Source organism: Ixodes scapularis, unplaced genomic scaffold, assembly GCF_016920785.2.
Source record: "Ixodes scapularis isolate PalLabHiFi unplaced genomic scaffold, ASM1692078v2 PGA_scaffold13__105_contigs__length_92229423, whole genome shotgun sequence".
Classification (NCBI taxonomy): domain Eukaryota; kingdom Metazoa; phylum Arthropoda; class Arachnida; order Ixodida; family Ixodidae; genus Ixodes; species Ixodes scapularis.
This window is the reverse complement of record NW_024609839.1, coordinates 45,929,672-45,941,013: the sequence shown is the minus strand read 5'-3', so window position 1 is coordinate 45,941,013 and position 11,342 is coordinate 45,929,672. Positions and strand designations below refer to the sequence as shown.

The window sequence follows — 11,342 nt, the reverse complement described above, 5'->3', positions numbered from 1 at the left end:
ATTTTTTTAAACAGCCTAATGGGGACAAGTATGTCACAAAACAAATGATCCGCGAAAAAAATATTTTTTTATCAATATTTACGCCACAGGACGTAATTTAGTGGAGTCAGAACCTCTCCACATTTGAAACTCCCGCTCTTTCGACCCCTGCGGAAGAGGAGTACGCCCCGCCCCTCACTCTCCTTGCGTTGCGGAGTTGAACGACGCAGCGTCTCGACTTCCGGTAAGATCTGGCAACAACGCACGGCGGCGGTATTGTTTTGGTTTGACGCGGTTTGTGAGCGCATGTAGCGAAGACGTGACCGGGAAGAAGTGCCCCTGTGATGTTCCCGGAAGATGGAAAGTATCATTCGTAATCGTCGTGCGTTTTTTGAAAGCGAAGGGAGTCACAGAATCCACGAGTGCGCCACCACAAGCCAAGTTTCACGACAGCGCTGCGTTGGTTTCGGCGATCTCGTTGTTTGGTGCAACACGGCAATGCGACAAAGAGCTGAAACGTTCGTGGTGTGTGTAATGCGGTGCTAACACGGAGCGCAAATTGGTTGTTGTGGGGTTGACGTTCAACCAGTTCAGTCCCGTCGTCGTCATCTGATCCAGTCAAACTGGTCCGGGAGGACGCAGTAAGCGTTTTTAAAAGTAAATCTGCCTCGTTCTGTTTCAAAATGTGGAAGTTCCCGACGCATACCGTGAGTAAAAAGCTGCGGGCGTTTTCAACAAAACTATGCCATTTTAATTGAACAATGAACTCCGAATCGTTGTCCTAAATCTGCCGTTTTTATGCTTCGTGTTGTACTGCGTTTGCACAGCGACGTGTTGCATCGTGCGGTGTGAATAAATTTGGGCACAATTTCGTACATGCCTACAGATGCATGCACTGAGACCACTTTTTACGTAGTGAACATAGTGCTTTTTTATTTTGTGTCTAATCGCGGACGTTAGGTGCACACAGGGCGAATCTCGACGGCCTCCAGAGCGATATGACGAGAACGTGACTGGACACGCTTGTCGCTACCCGAACGCCCGATGGCCTCCAGCCAATAGCATTCCTTTCGGAGCGAAATGGCTGCTGGAAGGCTCGCTGTCGGGATCACTCATCTGACATCTCAGAAAAGTTGATATTTGCACGCGCGAGCAAACAAAACAAACAAACAAAAAAGCACGTGTGGAGGCAGCCTAGAAAGCGACCAGCCAAGTCGGAGTCACATTGCAAAACTGTTTTAATTCTCGAGCAGAAAGAGAAAAGAGAAGAAAAGAAACGAACAAACCAACAGACAGACAGAGCGCGCGCTCTTGGCGCGTGCCGTTCGGCAGCGGTGCAGGTGTAAGGGGGCCGCTGCCACAGATGCCAGAAAAAAAGGAACAAACAAAAGAGGGAAGAATTTAGATCGTACAACTAAACATAACATTTTCCCTTCCCTTCTTTTTTTTTTTTAAGAGTGTAGGAACACGACGATGACAAAAACATTATGCACGCATTTACAACAGCAAAAATCAAGAGCATGATAAGCACAGTTTAAATGAAGCACACAAATAGTTCACTCTACGTTGAAAACACAAAAGGAAATAGTTCATTCATTTCATCGAGTACCAAGGTCTCCATACCGCACTGGTGGTCGACGGTTCCGCCCCGAGCGCCTTAGAAGCACCTGCCTAGGACACTGAGCAGTTGAAGTTCCCATTCCTGGAGGCGTGTCCGGGGCAGGTCTGCACTCAGGCGTCCGCGATCGAGGCAACTGCTGCATGGCCGAACTTGACTCTTGAGGTTGCCAAGTATGATGACTGTGGTACGCGTCACCTGGAGTAGCAGTGTGGCTCGCGGGCTGGCCACCTTGAACGGCAGCCGGTGTCCCCTGGTGATCACTTCCTAGACTGGGGTCGGAAGCAGCTGCGAGTTTAGAGGCATACCACACTCTACCATCTCCCAGCCGGAATGTCCACCGACCGACCCGCTTCATGATGCGTAGTGGCGGCCCGAAGGCCGACTCCCCCTTGGCTACCTTTCCTGGTTTCTTCACTCTAACCCAGTCGCCTACCCTGAATCTGGGGCTCTTCGCCACTCGACGCCGGTCGGTGTACTCCTTCGTGTACTGCTGCCTCTGCTGCACTCGATGTCGCAGCCGTTGCAGCTCCTCGATGGGATTTTGCAAGAACTGCGCCGACGACAGTCCGAGGATGTTAAGGCGGGTGCGAGGCTTCCGTCCATGCAGCAGGAGAGCAGGAGAAAGTCCAGTCGTGGCTTGGGGCGTGCAGCGATATATCATCAGGTAGTCTACAAGGGATGACCGGATGCTGCTCCGCTCAAGGGTGGCGCACAGAAAACTCTTCAGGGTACGGTTGAAACGTTCAACCTGCCCGTTGGACTGGGGGTAGTAGACAGAAACCAGCTGGTGCTTTATACCTCGCGCTTTAAGGAACGTCTCAAATTCGCCTGAAACGAACTGTGGCCCATTGTCGCTCACAACGCTGTCAGGGTACCCCTCTCTGGCAAAGATGGCGCGCAGAAAGTCCGTGATCCTCCCCGTGGTGACGTTTGGGCAGAACTGTACCTCGGGCCACTTGGAAAAGTAGTCCACCAGCGTGATGGCGTAGCGACACGCAGGCTCCGCTCGCTCAAAAGGGCCCACGACATCGATGCCCACCTTTGACCAAGGTCGCTCTGGCAAGGGCACTGGCTGGAGAGGGGTCGGTGACGTCTTGGCACTCTTGTCTGAGGTGTTACAGATTTTGCAGGCGCAGACTGCACTACGCACTTCTGCGTTCATGCGAGGCCACCAATAGAGCTCACGAAGGCGTGCTTGCGTCTTGACAATGCCGTTGTGGCCCTCGTGTGCTCTGGCGACAAGAGCGCATCGCATAGTCGTGGGGATGACGAATTGCTCTCCGCGCAGCAGGAGACCGTCGTTGACGGAGAGCGCATCCTTCAGGTCGTAGAAGATGGCCGCATCAGCGGAGAGAGCGCTCACTGGAGGCCACTTAGAGGTCACATATCCCATGACAGTGGTGAGCAGAGCGTCATTCGCTGTCTCCTCTTGCAGCTGTTGCTTCGTGATGCACTCTTCGTCTAAAGCGACAAAGGAGATGATCTCGTCGTCGAACTCCATCCGCTCTTCTTCCTGTGACATCGGCAAGCGGGACAGGGCATCTGCTACCTGGTTTTCGGCACCTCGCTGGAACTCCACCGTGAAGTTGTACTTCAGTAGGCGATGTGACCAACGGGTGATCCGTAGCGGCGACGTCCTGCTCCTCCGGTGGACAGCAAAGACACGAGTGCTTGATGGTCCGTGCGAAGGGTAAAGTGGCGGCCCCATAAGTATATGTGCCATTTTTCGCACGCCCACAAACACGCAAGCGCTTCTTTTTCCCCGACTGAGTATCGCCGCTCTGTCGAAGTGAGCGTCCTTGAGGCGAATGCGACAGGGAAGACGCCGTCACCATGACGCTGCTGCAGCACAGCCCCAATGCCGTATGCCGACGCGTCTGTGGCCACGATGGTGGGCAACGTGGGGTCCAACATTCTTAGTGTCCTGGCAGATGACAGCAGCCTCTTGACTTGGTTGAAGCTTCTGTCCGCCTCGTTGTCCCAGACGAACGGAGTGTCTTTTCGCAGGAACCTTCGAAGAGGTTCGACCTCAGACGCTAACCGAGGCACGAAGCGAGAGTAATACTCCACCATCCCCAGAAAAGAACGGAGTTGGGTGATGTCCGTGGGGATAGGGGCAGCGTTGAGTGCATCCACCTTCGTTTGTAGCGGAGCAATCCCTTGAGCGCTGACTTTATGACCCAAAAACGAAAATTCTGGCACATCGAATAGGCACTTGTTGTTGAGTTTCAGTCCAGCATCCGAGATACGCCGCAGCACCTCACGCAGACGGTGTGTGTGCTCCTCCTTGGTCCTGCCAAAAACAACAACGTCGTCAAGGTAGACCAACACACCTTCGCAGTCGTGAAGCATTTCCGACATCATCTGCTGGAAAGCTGCTGGCGCCGATGCCAGTCCGAAACATACTCTCTTGAACCGGAAGAGACCTTCGTGTGTAATAAATGCGGTTAGGTCCCGGCTATCTTTATGTAGCGGCACTTGGTGGTAAGCAGCCGCTAAGTCAAGCTTGGAAAAATGTTTGGCACCATGTAAAGCATGCAGAAGTTCTTCTATGTGCTGAAGAGGAAAGCTATCAATAACGACAGCTTTGTTGGCTTCCCGCAGGTCCACGCACATTCGAATTGAGCCGTCTTTGTTCTGCACCACCACAATTGGTGATACCCATTCGGAGGAATTAATCCGCTCGATGACCCCAGCCGCTTCCAAGCGTCTGATTTCTTCTGATACTGACTGACGCGCTGCTAGAGGAATACGTCTCATTCGATGACGGACGGGAATGACAGAAGGTCGACTGTTTACCTTGTGGACAACGTCCTTGACACGGCCAAGACCCGGACTGAAGAGGTGCTCGAAGTTGCTCATGGAAGGCGGCAGGTTTGGCTTTGCTGGTTCAGGCACCACTGAAGCTGCAGCCTGTGGTGGAGACGATGCTGAGGCCAGCTGATTTTGCACCCTTGCCGACCACTCATTTCTCAATGCCCTTGACGCTTCGTCCTGTGGGGCCGGTGTCAACCTCTCGTCCTCTCTCGGCGGGTCGCCAGAACCCTCTGTATCAGTATAGAAGCACGACCGAATGGCGCCACTTCAGTCGGCGGCAAACGTTTCGTACAGTGTGTAAAACTGCGTTTTTTCTACCTACAGTTTCCGATGCGCTGTGATCTACCGTGGAAGCACACCTCTGCGCCTCGACCAGACCGATTCCTCGTCAACTGCGTACCAAACAAGATGCGAGGCTGTCTTCACTGACAAGTCATCCTGCCCACAGCTACGCTATCAGCCCGCCGCAAGGATCGCAGTGTCTCGGCGCAGTTTTCGGCACCCTCTCCGGAGATAAAAGCGCACCCGCCACAACAGTCCTCGCAGTCGGCGGCAAACGTTTCGTACAGTGTGTAAAACTGCGTTTTTTCTACCTACAGGTGAGCGTTATTCCTGCTATGTCTTAGATTTTGCATGCTTTTGCCGCCGACTGCAACACTTAGCGTTATTGAATAGCCTTTTATGCCTATTATGAAACTGATACAGTAATATGGCTGGCGCCCAGCACGAGACCTGTTTGGCGTGTGATCAGGCATTGCCGGGTGATGGGGTTTTCGTGACATGTGTTGAGTGCAAATTTTCTTACCACCTTGGAGATTGCTCGGGTGTTCAACGACCAACTAGTAAATCGAAGGGTGACTGTCTTCGTAAAAATTGGCGGTGCCCGTCATGTGTAACTGCAAAAAAGAGAAGTGCCAGCAAGGAAACTAGCCTTGATATACCAAGCATGCTTGTCAGCATAAACGCCAAGCTAGAGAGCCTTCTAGGTCTTAAGGAAACGGTTGACAGCATCGACCAACCGATTCAAGTTATGTCGAAAGACTATCAAGAGCTACTGGGAGAAGTGCGAAACCAAGGTCAGGAAATTAATGATCTAAAAAAGCGCGTGGAATGCCTTGAGAGTGCTGATAACACAACGGAAATGCAGGCACTGAAGTCGGGCCTACATGACCTTGAATGGCGCAGCAGGCGTTTAAATCTGGAAATTCACAATGTTACACCAGCTGAAAATGAAAACCTGATGACGAAAGTAAACGAGGTAGCACAGAAACTCGAGTTACCAGCGCTCGAGGCAAGTGACGTAGTAGCTCTTCACAGAATGCCATCGAAGTCCGACAAAGTTCCCGGAATTATCATACGTTTTGCACAACAAGAAAAACGCGACGAGTGGCTTCGGAATAAAAAAAAACTTGCACGCGGTCAGCGAAGTATTTATATTTTAGAAAACTTAACCAAACAAAACAAGGCACTTCTCTGTATCACAAAAGAATGGGCAAAGCAAAGGTCTTATCAGTTCGTATGGCACCAAAATGGAAAAATTCTTGTCAGGCGTGGGGTGGGCGAGCGCGCAGCTGTTGTCAGATGTGAGGATGACCTGCGAAAGCTGTAGTAATATTTTTTTTCCCTTCTTTGAAAGTTCACTTGGTCGTTTATCGTTTTAATGCTTAATCATGATTGTTTACTTCCATGTGACCTTGAGGCATATCTTGGTACTGAACGCCATGCTTTCACGAAATATTTTCATGTGAATGCCCAATCTGCTAAAAATAAGAATATAGATTTCGAAGTGTTTTTTAATCAGGTTCCTTTTTTGTTTGACGTAGTAATGTTATCAGAAACGTGGTATCGTAATGATAGTGATGTCTTGAAACTTCCTGGATACGTCAGCTTTTCGTTAAATCGCACATCTCGCCGAGGTGGCGGAGTATGTCTACTAATTAAAGACACAATTAACTGTGAACTATTGTCAGATTATTCATGTATTACACGGGACTTCGAAGTATTAACAGTGCGCGCGAAATGTGTAATCATAAGCGTGTTTTATCGGCCTCCAGATGGCAATAGTGAGAACTTTTTGGAATTTTTCAACACATACCTTCGTTTTGTCAATGATAATGGTTATACCGTAATTTGCGGTGGGGATTTTAATATTGACATGCTGAAAGATACTGCATTGAAGAGAGAAATGAATATGATCACAGAAACCAATGGGTGTATGAACACAATAAATATTCCAACTAGAGTTACTGTAAGCTCTGAAACATTAATTGATCTTTTTATTAGTAACGCCGATAGTGAAAATATAAAATCCGGAGTTATAAGCTACCATTTAAGTGATCACCTTCCAATATTCATGTGTTTGAAAACTAGGAACCCTAAACAAAATAGAAATAATGTATCATACCCGTTTCAACATATAACCACCGGAAGGTTGAATGCCTTCAGACAAGAAATTGCAGATACTAATTGGTGTGATATGTTTGGTTCAGAAGATGTAGACGAAGTCTATGGACATTTCCTAAAACTATTTAAAAGCATTTATAGTCGTCATTTTCCGTACAAAATGTTTAAGGCAAGTAAAAAAATCAGGAAACCGTGGATAACACCTGATTTACTTGAAAAAATTAAAACAAAGAACGCGATGTACCAATCATTCGTTAAATCTAGAGACCCGCAAAGTCTACGGTCCTTTAAAATATATCGCAACCAACTAACAAAATTATTGCGTACAGCTAAAGCTGAGTATCACGATAAGGTGTTTAGGGGTACAAATGGTCGTACGGACTTGGTTTGGAAAAAATTAAATTCAGTGTTAAACCTTGGTTCAGGCCATCAGCCAGTTGATAATATTAACCGGAACGGTGTGGACCTAAGTGGCCTTTCCTTAGCGAATGCTTTCAGCGAATATTTTGCGAATTTATCTACAACAAACGTTAATACTGATCCTTGCAGATACATAGAAGTCAGAAATAGCCATTCCATGTTTCTTGAACCTGTCACAGATGCTGAGGTATTTTTTACATTTATGCAATTAAAAAACAGCTCTAGCTGCGACTGCGATGATCTTCAAATACGCCCACTAAAGTTCGTTATTGATATATTAGTGCCGTACGTAACCCATATTTTTAATCTTTGTTTTTCGTCTGGAGTATTTCCTACGGCGATGCAACTGGCGAAGGTATCTGTCCTTCACAAGAAAGGAGATAAAAATAATTTCAGCAATTATCGACCGATTTCAATTCTTCCCTTATTTTCTAAAGGCCAAGAAAAAGTAATACAGTCCCGTCTCGTACAATTTGCGAATAAGCACGATTTACTCTCATGTTCGCAGTTTGGTTTCAGAAAAAATCGTTCCACGGAATCAGCTCTCTTATCCCAAAAAGAATATATATTACAAAATTTTGAAGAAAAAAGAACGGTTGTTGGCGTGTTCGTAGATTTTACAAAAGCCTTTGACTTCGTGGATCATAACATTCTGCTTTGCAAACTAAATTACTATGGTATTCGAGGGTTGCCGTTAGCACTTCTCAAATCATACTTGAGTCACCGCTTCCAATATATTAACATTAGTGGTCATTCCTCTGATAGAAAGCGTATTATTTCAGGGGTCCCACAGGGAAGTATTTTAGGGCCCCTTCTTTTTAACCTGTATATAAACGATATTGTGAATATAGACCCTGTTGCTAAATTTGTAATTTATGCAGACGACACTAGTATATTTATTTCCTCTTTAAATAGTGATGAAATTGCGGATGATGTTAATTTTACTTTGTCAAGGTTGGCGGCGTGGGCAAAGGAAAATGGATTAAGTATTAACACTGCAAAGACAAAGGCTATTTTCTTTCGTCCAAAAAATAAACAAATTTTTATGCCAAGGCCTATAGTATTTAGCTCAAGTCCAATAGAGATCGTGGAAAATTTTAAAACACTAGGTGTCTTCTTTTCTGAAAATATGTCATGGGATAGCCATGTAAATTATTTGATTTCCAAATTGTCACGTGTTGTTGGTTTAACGTATCGCCACAGCCAATTTCTACCAGTTCGCGTGAAATTAATTATGTACAATGCTTTGTTTTACTCACTCCTCAGTTATTGTAACCTTGTCTGGGGCACAACAACGGCAACCAACCTGAACAAAATTTATCTGCTTCAAAAAAAAATGTTAAGAGCCATCTTCAACGCGCCTTATGACTCTCACACTGAAAATATGTTTAGAAATCTGCAAATATTAAAAATTCATAAGCTATCTGATTATAGACTTTTACTCACCATTAAGAATGAAATTAAAAAGGAAAGGGTTCTTTTAAACCAGATAGTTAGATTAGAAAAAAATAATACGGTTTACTTGACCCGCCATAATGAATATTGGAAGGTTCCCACATGCAGGTCAAATTATGGGCAGCAAATGCTTCGGTGTTTAATTCCAAAACTTCTAAACAACTTTGAAAAGGAAAATGGAAATATAGAAACCATATCTACTAAAGAGTTGCGTAATATATTTTTACATATTTAAGTGTTCTGTGTCTTGTTTCTGTTATCTCATTTGATAATGTATAATTTTCTGTATATTTTTTTTTTTTTGCACGAAAACTGTTTGTTCACTGGCTGCCGATGGGGCTGAGGGCCAGTCAAGCTTCTTGTTGAAGCTTTTTCCCTTTCGCTCCACCATTTCTTTAAATGGAAATAAAGATTATTATTATTATTATTATTATTATCTGGATGTCGAGGGCTACAACAGCGTCCATGCCGAGTAAAGAGGTACCACGGTCAGCAATGTAAAAAAGTACTGTTGCCGCACGCTCCCTGAACATTACCGGTGCCTCGAATGCTCCCAGAATGGTGATGGGTTGCTGAGAAAAGTTCAGGAGCTTCACAGGTGGTGGTACAACTGTCGCCTTGCTCGCGAAATACCGGACGAACATGGCACTATCCACGATGGAGACGGCTGACCCCGTGTCAAGAAGAAACTGCAGCGTCCAGTCAAATACCTGGATGTTTAAGTACAGCTTGCTTTGAGAAGGTCCGGAAATGTGGGACACCTCCCACTGCTCGTCGTCGTCATCGTAGTAGTCGTCGACGATCTGCTCAACTTGATCACGCGGGTGGCGCAGCAGGGATCGGCGAACACTTCTACAAGCGCGTGAAAAATGTCCCCGACGACCGCAGTTGTCGCAGTGCTGACCTCTCGCTGGGCAGACGTCATAGCCCCTGCAGTGTTCCTGACCGTAACCGCAGTTGGGACATGTTCTTCCGTTGCCGTGGGTCCGCCTTGGAGATGGTTGCCGCCGCGGTGATTCGAAACGCACCGAACGCCGAAACGCCGATCGTCCAGGGCTCTGTTGACGACTGCCACGGTCGAAACCACCATAGCCGCTACGGCCGCAGGTTACGCAGGTCTGCCGGCTAGGCGAGCGCGAAGCGCGTGCGTTCACTGACCGGGCTGAAGCAGCTGAAGAACGCCCCGTCGGAGATCGCACAGGTGACTCACGGCGCGAGCGCCACGGCTCGTGCAAAGATGACATCATCGGCTGAGGTTGACTCATTGCGCGCCCTGTGACGTGGCAGGTCACGTGCTCCTCCGACGCCGTCGACGGCGCAGCTGGCGCAGTTGCCGATGCCCATTCTCGAACTTCCCGGCGTGAGCGTTCCAAATTAAGAACAGTCTGTAAGGCCACGCTGAACGGCAGCGCGGCGTCAAGTACCAGGCGTTCTTGAATCTCTGCGGAAGCAGCACCCACCATGAACTGTCGGCGGATGACGGCCTCGGTGTCGGCACCGAAGTTCGCCGGCACGGCCAATGCTCGGAGTGCTGAGAGAAAGTCGCGCAGAGATTCTCCTTCTTGCTGTTTTCTCATGTGAAACCGGAGTTGTTGCAGGGTCTCGTTGACCGGCTGCGAAAATTCAGCCTCGAGGACCGTGAGGGTCTCTCTATACACGTCGCGAGATGCTTGCCGGCCTTGCTGACCGTCTCCCGCCGGTGTCGTTGCTGGCGCCGGTCCAACGGGAGCTGGTAGAGAGTCATAGAGGCGCTGGCCTTCGACCCCCAGGTAGTTGAGCAGCTTTGCTTGGCGTCGTTCGGCGGAATATTCCTGAGCGCCAGTAGCCAATATGTATCGCTCGAACATTCGTAGCCACGATTTCCACGGTATCGGTGGCGTACCGGCCTTGTCCAGGAAGTTTGGTGGTGGCCGGTCACAGTCAGCCATGCTTGCGGCTAAGATGTCGGCTCAGGAATCGAGGAGGACGTTCGAAATGGAACGCACGGCCATTGACAACCAGCAATCGAGGTTCTCTGGTGAGCCCGGAATTCGTCGGAAGCAGGAGTCGTCGCGACACCAGGCACCCCCGCCGACGTGAGCTTATGCCGAACGACGCACGTTTCCTCTGGGAGTGAGAGTGCCCAAATTCAGCACCCTCGTCGCCAAAACTATGGAGGCAGCCTAGAAAGCGACCAGCCAAGTCGGAGTCACATTGCAAAACTGTTTTAATTCTCGAGCAGAAAGAGAGAGAGAGAAAAGAGAAGAAAAGAAACGAACAAACCAACAGACAGACAGAGCGCGCGCTCTTGGCGCGTGCCGTTCGGCAGCGGTGCAGGTGTAAGGGGGCCGCTGCCACAGATGCCAGAAAAAAAGGAACAAACAAAAGATGGAAGAATTTAGATCGTACAACTAAACATAACAGCACACTAAGCCAGCAAAGAGGAAAACGAAAGAACCTCGCTATGAAAGCCGAAACCCCGCGTCGCTTCCTAACCCTGCGACCTACCTGCAACAGCTGCTAAACACACACTACTTCACTTCAAGAAGTCTCACTCAAGTACCTGAGTCAGCACGAAACACTTATCATTTCGGCGAAACGATGAGTCGAGGTAGGCGAGACAGGCGGGAGCAGAGACTTCGGCGGCCATGAAAGAATGGCGAAGCTT

At 48.3% G+C, this 11,342-nt stretch overlaps 1 protein-coding gene across 1 annotated transcript; it reads right to left on the bottom strand.

The window, feature by feature from the left end:
- Positions 1 to 1,583: 1,583 nt before the first annotated feature.
- Positions 1,584 to 10,653, bottom strand: LOC120840320 (the record flags this gene model as incomplete). Its single annotated transcript, XM_040210790.3, has 3 exons — positions 9,457 to 10,653; positions 2,547 to 2,693; positions 1,584 to 2,126 (listed from the first exon to the last, which is right to left on the bottom strand). Coding segments are annotated over exons 1-3 (1,857 nt in total), but the record flags the coding sequence as incomplete, so codon positions are not given.
- Positions 10,654 to 11,342: the final 689 nt, after the last annotated feature.